This window comes from Polyergus mexicanus, unplaced genomic scaffold (assembly GCF_030449975.1).
Source record: "Polyergus mexicanus isolate NDT 795.1 unplaced genomic scaffold, iyPolMexi1.0 SCAF_15, whole genome shotgun sequence".
NCBI lineage: Eukaryota > Metazoa > Arthropoda > Insecta > Hymenoptera > Formicidae > Polyergus > Polyergus mexicanus.
Window position 1 is genome coordinate 4,871,865 of NW_027223335.1, and position 16,120 is coordinate 4,887,984.

The window sequence follows — 16,120 nt, forward strand, 5'->3', positions numbered from 1 at the left end:
CACACACACAAACACAAATAATAATTAAATTTATTATAGATGATATATTTTTTAAAAATACATAATAAAAATCTAATTTTATGACGATTGAAAGATACGCAATAATAAGAATAATTGAAGAAAAATCGCGTTTGTAAAATGTGGAATTCTGGAACTATGGAATTCTTAATTTAAAACTCAATTTTAATTTTAATATAATTCGACAACCATAATAATATTTCACGAAAATTCAAAAAATCTGTGTTTAAAAAATATTTCGCGATGATAACAGGGATTGCGTAACATCTTTTCTCAAAACGGAAATTCGTGATATTCATATAATTAAAGTTTGCCGGCCAGCCGCGCATGAATCTATATTAGGCTACACATACATACAATAGTGTCTACTGGCCAAAGGGGAGTGTTGTTGCTCAGGGACACTTTGTATATCTAACGTGGTATACGCGACACGACGACACGACGAATAGAGGCGGTTCGCAATTTTCGGTCACGAGGTGATTACCTCACGAGTGCCAATCGGCGCTTCGGGACCAGGGTGGAGTCTGTTGCTGGCAAATTGCTAATTTGTCCGAAAGTTCAGCGGGCTGGCGCGAGAGAGATGCGTGGCTTTCGCGGTTGTGGATGCAAGAAGAGATCGGCTCCTCTCTTCGGTAGATTGGCCGAAAACCGAGTCCGTACTTGCCAAGTTAAAATGGCAGTGGTGCCGACCAAGTGACACAAACTATCGTGGAATGTGGTCGCTTCGCGCCGTAATACCATCTCAGTTTCGAGTTTCTTGTGTCCGGCCAGATTTTCATGGCAAGAACTTTCATCGGTGATGATTAGTACTCGCACGGAATATAGCCATTATATTCGATCTCGATTGCAATGAACGAAGATGGTAAAAAATTACAAGATGTTCTTCTAAGAGATGCTATTTTATAGAGAAAAGTAAAAAGAGGGAGAGAGAAAAATAATTTTTAAAAATATTAATCAATATATATTTTCAATCAGAACAAATCAGGAATAAATCTATATATTATTTCCTAGCCTTTTTAAGCAAATTTAAATATAATTATGTATATACACAACAAATCCATGTGTGATTAATATATTAATCAATTATTATATTTATTGCATAAAATATAAATATCTGATCCTCTTATAGTATTTGACGAATTTATATGATTTATATGATTTAATATATATATGATAATTTTATGCACCAGTAATTTCGAAATCTTAACAAAAATATTCTTGAAATTGATAAGAAAATTATCAACTTAAAAAATTGTAGTACAAAAATTAATACCTAGAACGCGAATAACGGAAATACGAAGGATACTTTGAGAACGGGTGACGAGCTTAGGATGGGATTAGCAGATTGACACACACGCCATCCACGATTACCTCTCATTTCGTCACTAGATTCGTGAGGTTTTTGTCCCTTTTATTTCTTACGTTTGGGAAAAACGAGCAAAGAATTTGACTGATTGAATGGTCTGACGGAGATGTACTCTGACAAGTTACAAATTTAAATTCGAATGGGAGATGTTCGTTCGCGTCTAAACTTTCGGTCGTTAATCACTATCTCGTTCGGACGCCGATCTTGATCGGAATCAGAAACTTCCCGGTGTGATTTGTCTCACCGTAACACACCCGTCTCTTCCTCATTCCGCGTCGAATGAAGTAGAATATATTTAGTTAACTTTAATCTAACAATAAGTCTCTGTTGACAGATTGTTGGCAGTTAGCTTACTGTCTGTACAAAGATACTAAAAATGTTATTGTACCTATATTTCTATAATAGCTTCTTTGTCTTATTTCTTGTAGATTACTTCTCGTAGTGTACTAAAGTAAGACGGGAAAATTTTATGTAATAAGAAATTTTTATACCGATCAAAATTTATCTTTAGATTAATATAGCAATCTGATTCATACTAATATTGTAATATTGAAATCTAAATATTTTTCTAGACAGGGTGTCCCATCAAAAGTGACCACTCCCTTTTTATCTTTTAAATGAAAAAAGATAGACCGTAATAAATATATATCAAATTAAATGATTGAACTCTATTGTGAGCCTAGTGCTTGCTTTCAAAAGCTATCTGTGTTAACGAACGAAGAGGTATGTATAATTTTTTTATAATAATGTGAATACTTTGATATGAAACAAGTTGTAGCGCTGTTTGAAATGAATACAACGATGTATAACATAATGTAAATATTTTACATATTATACGAGTTTTATATCAACTTGAAATATCGTGGGCGACGTTTACCTTTTCATTTTCGGTCCTGCGATATGGCCAACTTCTGATTAAATATTATGATCAAATGACACAACATGACATATGTCAATTTCTAATGCACGAGTCAGAAGTTGGCCATACCGCAGGGCAGAAAGTAAAAAGGTAGACGTCGCCCGCGATATTTCAAGTTGATAAAACTCGTATAATATGTAAAATATTTACATTATATCAGACATTGTTGTATAAGTTTCAAACAGCGCTACAACTTTCATCGTATCAAAATTAAAAAAAAAAAAAAATTGCATACCTCTCCGTTCGTTAACACAGATAACATTTGGAAGGAACCATTATGCTCACAATAGAGTTCGAACCATTTAATTTAATATATATTTGTTACGGTCTATCTGTTTTAGCTTAAAAGATACAAGAGGGTGGCCACTTTTGACGGGATACTTTGTATATACATAGTACAATACAACACGAGATGCTGCACGAATGCAATGCTATCTTGGTAAAGTTAGAAAATAAAATAGCTTCTCAATTCGTTGGATAATTGCCGGTTGCATTCTCTCTATTGTTTCGTCTTCACTTTGTCTTAAATGATCGAGTTCTAGTGCGTGTAATTTCGCGAAATAACAACAAAGGGCTTGTGTGTTAAGTGCGAGCACGCGTGTGCCCGCAATCCGGGCAAATAGAAGGGGGGCCGACTATGACTTGGGCATGCTGCCGCAAATCTGCCGCGATGTCTCTCGTCGCTTCGGGAATTCTAATTCAAAGTGACGGCATCTCTTATTGGAACGCCGACGCTCGTACGGAAATACCGGTCCCATTGTGTGTACGCGACCCGCTCCATTTTAGACAAATGGACCCGTCAGTACTGTGCGCTAGGCATTAAATCGAAGCATACGGAATAAGATAAGACCCAAGGTCGACAATACAAGGCCGTTATACTCTGCTATATGACTGTTCAATTCCGCATTATTTCATAAAATCCAAAAAATTATATTACGAAATCAATTTACTTGAATCTGAATTATTAAATAAGACCGTTCGCGTATATGAGAGTGATTGTCATGATTGCTGAAAGTTGGAAGATAGCGTCTTTTTTTTTTCCTTTCCTTTTTTGTCACTCGAATATATCTGCGATATATTTGTAATATTTATATAGTAATATTAATATATTTGTAATAACTCGAATATATCTGTAATATATTTTCTCTTAAAATGTACACTAAATTAGTAGAATAAAGACAAATGTATATTTTCGGTTTTTAAATTTTTCGACTATAAACTAACTTCATAAGCACGAATGTGTATCTCATATAATAAAGTATCCAATAAAACTGAAATAATTGTAATATAGACATTAACATAAAATGATTTAGATTTCATGAAGTAGGCTTAGTAGCGACTTGTTAGAAACGCAATGTAGTTTTTAGGTCAGAGAACATATCCGTTGGGTTTGGAATATGATTATTTTCGATGCGATAGAACCAGTTACCGATGCTTGTTTTCAGAACAAATAAGCTCCTGTCATCTTACTCATCGTTCGATAAAATGCAATGTCGCGACTAGCCAAAGAGTTTATTTTCTTTAAGCATTTGTAATAATCATAAAGTATAATGATTTTCGTTAGCCACCGTGACGATGATTTATTTAACTTACCGCGAGAAAAAAGCAGAATAAAAAATATTCAATATAGATACGTAGTATAATCTATCGAATTGTGTTCATTTAAATACGATTGCTATAATCCAGGATGACGTAAAAAATAATTTTAAAGTTATATTAATTAAATTATCTATTTTGTGTGTGTGTGTGTGTGTGTGTGTGTGTGTGTACATAAAGCCTTCAATAAGTATTTAATCCACTTATGTATATATATAAAGAGATCCTTAATAATACGTAACAAACATCGATGTTATTATTTGGGGATTACAATGAGACTTGTTGCACAACACATAGTTATGTGTATAAATGAATTATTCAATTGAGCGTTTTCTAAATATTATAAATATATATTATCTCTCTTCAACCACAATATATTATCTAAAAGATAATTATGTCAATGATATTTATAAGTAATTTGCACAACTCGAAGTGTTATTAAATTAATCAGTATTATCTCAGCAAATTTAAATTAGTTTTCTTTGATGCTTGAAGAGATTCAAATCAACCAGTTCGTTAATTCATTCAATGTTTATACTCATAATATTGCTTCTACCGTAAATGAAATTAAACTGGACTTCTCTCTCGTTCAGAGAAGCACACGTTGTAACTTTTCCCGATAGAAAATTATTTGCGCAGCCCGAGGAATGATCGGCGTAGCCGCAAGACGTGCGATCTCTCGTGTGATCGCTTATTATCACGTCGCGCTTAAACGATCTTCTGGGCGAGCATCAGTCGGTAGCTCTCAAAGTGTTTCTTTAGAAAGTGGTCCCGCAATCGCGACGACACTCTGCTCGTTAACGGACACACTCGTCTCTCGTGAGGACTCGTAGTGAACTCTCATAAATCTCCCCCCCAATAAAGACGCACTGACATACTCGCCGCGAGACTTCTGCGTGTTTCGCACAACAGAAGGATATTCCGCGGTACTCGAATGTCGGGCGAATTTCGAGGAACGGGGACAGTCGGTCATAAGTCATAACGCATACGTCGCATATCTTGTTGCACTTTGACGCGTCGCAGCTGCGATCCGCGTGCCTATAAATCAGCACTATCGTTTCACTGACTTGAGTGGTGATTAACCCCCTTACTCTCTTAGCAACATCGCGATCGTAGATTATATTTTTTCCCCTCACTTGTAAGAAGGAAACGCACAAATTTATAACAGCGCGATATTCTCGTTTCGCTTATGTTCGTCAGGTCGTTTTATACAAAGAAAATTTTGCGGAGCATCCTAGGATTATAAAAGTTATTTGCGATCCATCAGCGATCTCTCTAAGTAAATTAGCAAGTGTAATTGAAAAACGTGTAATGTTGCGACAATATCTTTTGAGATCAATCCATCTAATTATTTTGTCTCTAATTGACGGTACAATTAAAATTTTACAAAAAATTTATTTCAGATTTAGTTGTATATATTGTCTTTAAATCCTTTATCGAATTAAATAGTAAATTTTCGCGTTTTCAAGACATTTCAACCATGAAATTACGCATCATGCTCCAATAATACGCTTGTTCATATGTATCCTTTTGTTCTCTCTCTTTGATCTTGTTTTCAAAATATCTTCCGAAAATATTGCCGTCTATTTCTACAGCGGCCTACATCCCCTACTAGCCCATTTCCTAATCGATAACCCTTGAGATTGACGTTTTATTTTATAACATCCCCGACGTTATAGAAACCTCCGTTCCCGAGAGGTATCAAAAAGATCTCGGAATGGCATTAAACTTACGATGGTGCGCCAGGCCAACCTCTCCCGATTTCTCGCGCCATTTGTTCCACGCGTTCCGCTTCGCTAGTGAAGAATCGCTGAATTGCAGTTTAAAGTTTAATGCAAAGGATCAATCCATTCCGCCGCGTCTTTATTTCATCACCCTCCGCGAAGCCGAGAGTTTACTCCGTTCCCCGACCGGGGAGGCATCTCCGCAGCCTTCGCGGGGCGTCGCGCAAACTTAAATCTCTCCCGGTATATAAGAAAAGATTTATACTTATTGTTAGATCCGATGGATGCGACTGCAACGGCTTTCTGGTCTCGCATACGAAATACTTCCATCTCCTTTTACTGCGACAAAGTTAACTCCGGACCGCAAAATCTATTCCACGTATACGATTTTAGACACGACTCATTACGATCAAATTTAAACAATTTAGCAATCTTCGCTATCTTTATTTATTCTATTTCGTTATATCGAAGAATAGGATGAGAAAATAATCCTTTAATCGTCACATTTTAATTAAATATTAAATAGAATAATAAATTGTAGTAGGCTAATAATTGAAATCAAATTTATCGAAAAAAATTGATTAAATATTAAAATTTCAATTCGATGCTTGTAATATACATGCTTTATAATTTTATTTGAAAAAAAAAAAAAAATTATGGAATATTAGCAATTTATTATACAATACTTCGATTTTCCAGAAATTCGGAGATCTCGATTAAACACGCTTATCTCGAAGCTATATATTTAGATTTACAGGCCACTGCCAAAATTTCAATGATACGGGGAACGGCAGTATAGGTGTATTTGGCGATAGCGTTGCATCAGAAACAATTAGCGTGAAAGTTTGTTAATTTGGAGGCTGCAATGCGCGAGAAAGTTATTACTCCAGAAATGTCTACTAACGTCACCCTAAAGTAATTACTCTGGAAATTTATAGAGCTTAGCACAACTTCACAATATAAACTTCATATAACACGTAACGGGTCCGAAATAATCATATACAGAAATTTACTTTAAATGGAAAATATGTATGCAATACTAATAATATCGGTACGTCAGTTGTATAGAGATTAACCGCGCAGATATGATGACGATAAGACGATATACAATTCGCGGTGAATATTTCATATTTATATTTAATGCAAAAAGCGAGATACATAATTTAGTAGGTATTCAAACTATACTGGTACACTTTAAAATATTTTCTTTTTTTTAATATATATTTTTTTTTAATAACATATTATTGTGAAAGGCAGAAATTAATTCAATGCTATGTGTATGCGCAATACATTTATCGATACGAAATGATATTTGTTATAATTTATTGAGATATTTCAAGATAAATTTTGTTGCATACATTTTTTAATTACGTTACATGGCGACACATAAAATTTGGTAATTACAAAAATAGTGACGGTGACATAATTAAATATTCTCTCGTTTTAGCAACTTGTAGAAACTTCGATTCGAAGATAGTTGAGAAAAAGAAAAACATGAACATTTCATAGATGTAGTAAACGAGATGCATTAAAAGGAGAATTCATAAATTTCTTATAAATGAATGCATTAAGATGACAAAGCAAAATATTCCTTGTCAAATGCAGATGCTTTTCTCTCGGCAAGTAATATACTGTATTTTCGTTTCCGTTCAAGTAAAAAAGAAAGTAGAACATATTGAAGAATGAGGATTTTGAAAAGTAAAAGTACATGCTTCTATTGATGAAAATTTATTAAATAAACTTGCGCGTTTTCTAAGAATTCTCGCTTTCACATTTCTCCGACGTTAAAGTTTCAATCTTGAAGAAACAAAAATGAATGGAATCTTATATCCATTATCATTGAGACAACGCCTATTTAAACGTGTGCTCGAATCGCTCGCGCGCGTCACATAATAAAATCACATCTCGCAGCCCCTTCTCACTTTCTCGAAACAAACTTGGCTTTGTTCGCCGACGTCGACGACGATCTTTTGTGCGTCGACATTTATACACACCGAATGGACAAACGAACGAGGAGCCAATGATGACGACGACATTGTCGTCGTTGAATACCGTTGCCAAATCGAAATACCGGATCGGTCCTCGCGTTGGCGATGACAGAAAATTGAGTGTAACGCGATGGGGGGGGGGATTGATCGCGGTGTCGGGCCGAAAGCTATTTCTGTATTTATAATTGAGTAGACGACACAGACAGTAGATTAATCGCGAGTTTTAATCGCCCGGAGAATCGCAAAGATGGAAGTGTGTCATTGTTGCACAATATGTTGTGTGCTCTCTCTTAGATACGCGGTTGATTAAAATAACAAAGATGAGTTAAATTGGTTCATTTTAATCTTTCGGTCGAGATATTTGCGGTAACGCAATCGCTGCTTTATTCTTTTTATCGAGAGATAGTATTTTGATCAGCAACGATTATATCGCGCCGATAAGAATATATTATGTCACTTTCTTTCATTCATTTAAACGCTTTGATATGTAGATCATTCATGTCAAAGTAGAATCAAATTTGAATATTCAAGAGCTATCTATTACCTATTGTAAATGAAATTAAAATAGATAATAAAAATATGGCTAAATGTATTGATATCAAATTTATATATACACACATATATATATATATATATATTAATTATTTTTCAAAATTTAATTTAAATTCATGATAAATGATTCAACCGGCGACGTTTGAATCGATAGCGTCCAAGATGCCGTTCATCTCGGACGAGTAAAAATAATGCTACCGCTTTTCTTCGCAGAAATACAGGTTGCGGTTGTAACTGGGCGATATAGCCTATAGATTTAATGAAACTTTCATCCGAGATGCGGATGCAAGGATGGAAAGGTTAGGCGTACAGCAATCGACCTGACCTATCTCCGATGTAATTAGTTCAGTAGACAGGTTTGTCGACGCGACTCTCGTGGGGGTTTCGTAATCAAGTTTCTTCCAGTGATAACAAAGCATTTTCTATCGAGGAATCGATCCAGCAATAGTTACCGTTATTATTTTATCTCACCGTCCGAATAGATAGATGTGCATCGGAAATGCATTTGGCAGATTAATGTAATTTATTCTAGAATTAAACAATACAAGATACGTTAACATTATACGAAAGAAAAGCTTATAATTTTTTGGTAAAAGAACTTTTTTTTCTTATAAAACATGGATATTTAATTTAATTATCTTAAAATTATAATTAAAATTTTATATTATCTTAAAATCTCTCTCTCTCTCTCTCTCTCTATCTCTGATTATTATTAAAATTTAATGTTAAATATATGTAGGAATTTAAAATTAGAGAAAAATTTTACTTAAACTAAATAAAAAAATTAATATTTATTAATATTAATCTCAAATTAATCTTTACATGCAAAGTAAAAATACTTTAACACACACTTGATACTTCTTTCGATTATTTTAAATGTTATTGCAATTAATTTTTTTTCTTTAGCGCTAACTCAGTTTTGTAAAATCTAGATAAAAAGGCAATTTTGAAGCTTTTTAATTTTATGGGATTTACTGTAATAGAGAAGAAGAGCATAGCCAATATAATGAAAGGTGTCCTAGGATCAAGCTCTTAGTAAGCGAATACCGTCGTTATGTCCGAAAACGACGCCAATTAGTGCGGAAATGCGTCTACAAGAATCTAGAGAGATTTCGTACAGTCGAAAGGGCATGCCGTCGATGACGCCTGCGAGTGACGGAACGTCAAGCCGCTATAATTGGGTCGAATTCCTTGAGTACCTCGTTCGTTCCACCGAAATTCTGTTTAAGGCTTGTACCTGGCACGCGATTTCTGGCAATTGCTTGCCGTCAATTGCTGCTTGCGGCAATTAACTAACGGAGATCAATACGTGCGGATTCACGCGTATTAGTTAAAATTAGTCGAATTCGCCACAAACTTTCTCTCTTCGTGTTTCAAACAGTTATTGCCGGTTTAGATATTGCTCGACGATCTCTTAGCATTAAACCCTAAATGTGCAAGTTGCATGCGTTAGCGGTATCAGCGTGACGCCAAACTTTTTTTATATTAATGTTTTCCTAAAATGAAAAAATGATGAGATATTCTTAGAAATATTATACTCATTAGCAAAAATTCAATTTTTTTATTACATTCTCGGCACACACGTTCTTAATTTCTTTAATAAATTGAAAAATTAAAGTTGATATCTAAATTATGTATGTATATTTTAATGTAAAATTTAATTTATTAATAATTTAATTTTAATGTAAAATTTAATTTATTAATAAAATATTAAAATGGTCTATTTGTTATAATTCATGGAAAAACTCGTATTTTGTTAAGTGTTTTCATAAACAAGAATTAATATACTATCGCAATACACAGAAAATTAATATAAAACTGTCTTGTGCGTTGTAATTTTGTTTCCTATTTTCAATTTCAACGGGAAATTTTTCGTTTCTTCAGTTTACTCGCAAAAATATAAACTCGCGTCGCTAGATTATCTTAGCGTAATTGCCATTTAACGCTCCAATTCGTGCAAGGAAACCGCAGCAGCCCGACGCGAAAGGCGATTATCTCGAAAATGGCGTTAATTCTCCGGGTCGAGCGCGGCGTTCGCACATGGCGTTAGTAATCTTCATTAACCGTGGTAGAAAGAAACGCGGTAATTAATGTCGCAGGATAACTCGAAATAATTTATGCGTCATGACCAAGCGACGTTCCAAGCCACTAAAATGCCCAGTCTTTTGCGCACACGAAAGTTATGCCACATTCCATCTTTGGTATGCGATTTAATCTTTGGTCAAGAGAATTGATTTGCAAAAATAATTTGCCAGCATGGGATCCCCATTTTATCATATACTTTCTCATAAAATTGGAAATAGATAGTCAGGACGGGGATAGGGATAGGTTTCGCGAACAATCTCGCGAACATAAGTTGCGGGCGATGGGAAATTAACTGAAATATATTACGTTAAATATAAGCCGTTGTGGGCATTGAAATAAAATCTAATTACTTTGCAGATGCATTTTACATTTTGCGCAAAATGCGGAAGTGAAGCAACTACGTGCGATACGAATTTATAATTTTAAAAATATGTTGTCAGTCATAAGAGATTCGCGTGTTCGTTTTGTCACGTGAAATTCATTTAATATTTTTGTAAAATAATTACACACACACACACACACACACACACACACACACACACACACACACACACACACACACACACATATATATTTTATGATACATCTAAACTTTCTTGTGTGCAACATTCGTCGATTCAAAAAATTCATACGTTTCTCGTTGGGTGGTCCGAATCATTACGCATTTTCATATTCTTACGCTCTCTCGTATTTCAGAATGAATAGATCTATCGGATTCTGTGGTATGTGAATGTTCGCGACGAATTCATGCGTATGACGAATTTCAAGCTCGAGGATCGTTCCCACTGCGCCATGGTTGCGGTTTCGGAATCGGATTTTCATTTTGAAAATCAACGAATTTCGACGGATTTACGCCAATAATACAATACGCGACTCTTTAATTCTTCGCGCGATAAAAATTTGACGCAAGAATATTAAAAAATTTACAAAAAGATACACTGCCGTTGAAAAAAAGTACTGTGTGTCATGATCAATTGCATGATAAATCATTTGTGAGATTATTTATATAAACGACAGAAATGCAAAGAGATCATTTTCTTTTAATATGAATATTACTTTTTTAGTATTATTTAAAAAATATATATATTTCATTCCATATACATGTGAAGGAGAAATACTATGTTTTAGCGAAACCTTTTTGCACTGTCGTTTAATCCAATTAGGTTTCCCGCATCATGTGCAATGAAGTGCAGAAACGACACGAATGGAGAACCGAAAAAGGGGAGAAATCGCGATATGCTCAATGTCGGGAACGATCCTCCATGTGCACGTACGCGACAAGAGTCGCCAATCGGATCAAATTTTGCAAGAAGAAGTCAACTGAATATAGTTCGCCTCTTTCTGTAGAATGTAATCTAATTGACGATCTCGATACAAGAAGAATCAGGCAAGCCCATCTCTTTCGACGAATAAATTTAGTATTCATTATTTATATTTGCAAGAATCTAGATACGTCACTATTTTATTCGCATCAGTTTTTTATCGAAATAGCAGGAGGCTTGTCCGATTCTACATTTTCATGCTTCCAATTGTTGAAAACGCATGTCGAGAGACGCGGGGAATGTAATGTCATGATGTTACACGTACATAACACAGATAGAAAGAAATAAAAAAAGAACTGAGGGATATGAAAGAGAGGGAAAAAAAAAAAAAGAACTCACCCAGTGTCGGGGTTGTGTAGTCCCAGCTCTCGGCGTCGTTCTTGTAGACGTTGAGCTTTGTCGGCTGGAAAAGATAAGAAATGATATTTAAATGCGTTTTGAAATATCACAGTAGTAAATTGATGCGCGAACTGTTTTTCTCTGCACGTCACAGCAGAGAAAAATAAAAAAAAATAAAACAAGAAGATAAATGCTAATTGAATTTTGTTTCATTGAAATATTAGTTTTTTTTTTCTGAAAACAATAATGTTGCGATTATAGATATTGATCTTTGAGAACTTTACTCTGGCAAACATTATGTTACAAATAGATACACGTAAGCGGGCGTTTGTTATCGAAATGGTTTCACATTGAGTTTCTATTGAATGCGGTCAAATGAGAAATAACTAGTTATCCATAACTCGATATTTCAATTTACAAAGGTAGTGTGTATAGCGCGCCTGGCATCCTTGTCGATTACAGCAACGAATAATCCGCGCTTCTTCTCAATCATCTAACGAATACTTGGGCAAATCTCTCGGACAGGCAAAACTAATTCGATTAGCTTAAATGACGTAAATCCCCAAGTGTAAGTAGAGAGCAACTCTCTCCGGAAAGCCTCCAGTGATTCGCTGCGAAACTCGCGGTTACATCGAAATTAGCGTACAAGCGTAAACGATCGATCGTTTCGTCAAAAGTTTTGTCGAGAAAAAAAAAAAAAAAATTGCATGATACATATTCGAGAGTCGATCGTAATAGCGATCCGTTATACACGTACGCGTAACTACGGGGGCATTTCTCGAGCACTTTCCACGGCCGTAAAAACGTCACGCTACAAGCTGAATAACCGCTTCGGTATATCTCTCGCCGTCGTCTCCCGTAATAATAATAATTCTACGAGTAAAACCTTGCAGAGGAAAAGTCAAGTGGCGCAGACAGGAGAGATACGGCGATCTAGCTTAGCCGCGTTTTACTAACCGCGCCGAGTGGAAAAAGTTAACGCCCGCCTGCGATAAGTCGTCGCATTCCACCTCGTTGCAAGGCAGGATCGACTTCATGCATTTGTGTACCTTGACTTTACAAACTGCGCAATTACATTTCTCGCTGTCGTATAAGGCAATGTCAGGTGATAACGCAGTAACATTTTACGAAAGGCTATAAAGGCTGAAAAACAAGTATATCTTTGCTTTCTCCACGCTCCATCGATAAATTCGTTTTCTTATTTTTAATCGATTCACATCAATCTTTGTCTCAAGGTCCTAAATTTTCAGATATCTAAAAAATACGCATGATTAAGAAAATAAATAATTTTTATTTTTAATTTAATGCAACAAAGAGATTGAAGGAAAATATTATAAGATTGAATATATTTAAACGAACATTTTTCTAGAAGAACTCTAAAATTCCCTCGAAACACCGCTGAATAAGTTTCAAATGACGAAATCATCGGATGCTCAATGATATCAAGGCTTAGATTTTTGGATATTACTTTCTTTTGTATAAATTCTATGTACTATTCTAAATTTAATTAATATAAGCTGCGCATTATTTTAATTCTCAAATTCTTCAATTCTTTCTCTTCTTCCATTTTTTTTTAAATTTAGGACAGCTTGGGAGAATTGGTGCCAAGTACAGACTTAAATAAAAATCGAGGAAGCAAAGAAGGCTATGTAGTCGAAAATTTGCTCGCTTGTAAAGATTTAGACCAGGTTCTATTACAAAGATTCAACGGTAAAAAACCGTTTTATATTTTCACGTTTAATAACAATAATTTTTATATAAATTTAGTTATAAATATATAAGATTTATATTGTAGAAATTGTATTATAATTATTCCAATTTTAATTTAAAAAAAAGTATCACATGTTACATGCACGATAATTTTCTCTGTATGAAAGATTAATAATTTTTTATTTAAATATATACGCGCTAATGGGATTTATTAATAGTAAAACTATTTTTACATTATTAATACTAATCAATATGGTTTCTTTCGAGGAAGAAATCATTTGCACGTACAGGAATACTCGAAGGCCTGCGTAAGTAACATATTCTCAAAGCTCTCTCGTTTTATGCCACGTTAAAATTTTCAGAAGCTCAGATTGCTAACTTAAGCTATTGAAGTCACTTTGAAGTTGGTACGGGAATTATTCAACAGAATACAACCGTGATGTAGCTGTTACTACCATATCTTTTGGATTTGTTCATTTTCTCTATGTGCATGCAATGCAGAAAACTGACCTGCATCCTCTCTCTCGCCTCCGGAAGAGCGAAATTAGTTCCTCTTTATTGTGCCGAGGTGAGGTAATGCCGTTTACTTCGCTTAGGTATTAATCGCCCTGGCGTTAATCTACGTAGAAAGTAGCTTCGTACTTCATCGCGTCACTTGTAAATAGCTGCATGAAAATTGTTCAAGCGACTATAAGGTTTCAACGCTTGTAGCGTTCATTTCTACGGACGCCCGTTACGTGAAAATTTTATGCAAAATAATTCTCTATGACGAAATAATTTGTAAATAAGCATATTTTATTCTAAAAACAATGTTACTTATTAAAATATTTTAATAGAAAAAATCATATATATATATAAAAATTTATCTATCTGTACAGAAAAAAAAAAAGAATAGTCCAAAGAAGAATAAAAATTAAATTGTCTTAAACATTAAAAAAAAAAAAAAAATCTATTTTATTAAATATATATTGTTATTGCATAATTTATATCAAAATCTCTTACATTCTTCTACTCATATTCTTCCACCTGTTTATAATTCATAAGAGGAATTGAACTTCTCTTGCGGTAGCGCAAATGAGGCGGACTTCTGCCACAATTGCAACTTGACTGGGGAAATGATTAAAGTCGAAAGATAAGGCGGCGCTATGTAGTAGCGTAGTTGAATTATTCAAGCGACTCGAAAACGCTAATTTCGTCGGCGGGAGAGAAGAGGCGCTTGCCTCGTCGGAGCATCTCATTTCGTCCGACGACGGACGAGCCTCTTCTTATTGGATTTCGCGGACGTTGAATTAAGCATTCAGCATTGCGGGCGGATTCTGCTGGCGCATTAGCGCAGCTAGAGCCGATTTAGAAGATGGCTTTATAGAAGGTCGCTGCTGCAACAGGCCGCTCGCATTGCGAATGCGCCGCGAAAAATAATAACTTCAGGAGAAAGTTCGCTTTTTCTATATAAAAATTATATCGGAATGAAAATAATATGGAAATTTATGTGAAAATGAATAAAACATATGGCGAAAGAAATATGTATATATGTAAATATACACAGGCTTAACACATAGATGATATTTACATAGGATTATTTGTTCAAGCTTACGTTAGTTCGAAAATCTAGTTATCTAGTATATTACTTTCGTTCCGAGCTTCTCACAACTTTCAGTCGTCCTAGCAACGGATTCGGGATCGGGGATTGGGAGAATGTAAAACTGCAACTAGTCGTAGGTTGCGGTTGACGGGAAAAAGCTTTTTCGAATCAAGGGATATATCTCCACCGAGAATCTATGTAAGTTACCGTGTACTGAGTTATTTAGCTGATTCGTATACAGAATATATCGGTGCGCTAACAGTTTTCAAATTACGATTAGTGATAATTTAGCAAGCTAAACTGATAGCATAGATCGCAATTCAATATAATATCTTATCGCGCGCTTACATAAATGTAAAGGAACTTTATTACTATTTTTTCTTTATTATTATTTCGTGATTATAATTTCAAGAAATTTAATTTTGAATATAAAACTGCATCAAAACTCCTCCTTCCAAACTTCTATTATAAAAAGATCTAGGACAGTTTACAGCTTACTTTACTGAATTGTGAGATATGTCACTTAAAGGATTTAAAATTTCAACTCAGTAATGCTGCAAAATATCCGAGAAATAGTGATATATATATATATATATATATATAACGCTAAGCATTATGAGATTAAGTAGGAAAAATTGTATAAAGCTGACGGAGGCGAATATAAATTCTATCAAAATTTTAATCTAGTTTTTAAAAAAAGCAAAGTCGCAGATTTTTTTTTAATTATGATTGTTTCGAGAGAGAGAGAGAGAGAGAGAGAGAGAGAGAGGGAGAGAAGTTTTGTATCTTAAATTATATACGTCACATGTCACAACATTTGACAGCATTGTAGTATAAGTAATAAATTTCTTAATTCAACATTCCTCTTTCTCTCTCTCTTTTTTTCCGGTAGAAATTCTTTTAAACTAAAATCGTCGAA

General features: G+C 34.5%; 1 protein-coding gene across 2 annotated transcripts in view; it reads right to left on the minus strand.

The window, feature by feature from the left end:
- The window catches only part of Sm (heterogeneous nuclear ribonucleoprotein L), a 144,333-nt gene that overhangs the window by 36,089 nt on the left and 92,124 nt on the right, over nt 1–16,120 (minus strand). For both annotated transcript variants that reach the window (XM_070308287.1, XM_070308286.1), the window contains exon 6: nt 11,910–11,973. In XM_070308287.1, coding sequence (XP_070164388.1) covers nt 11,910–11,973 — 64 coding nt within the window. The remainder of the gene's footprint in view (nt 1–11,909; nt 11,974–16,120) is intronic.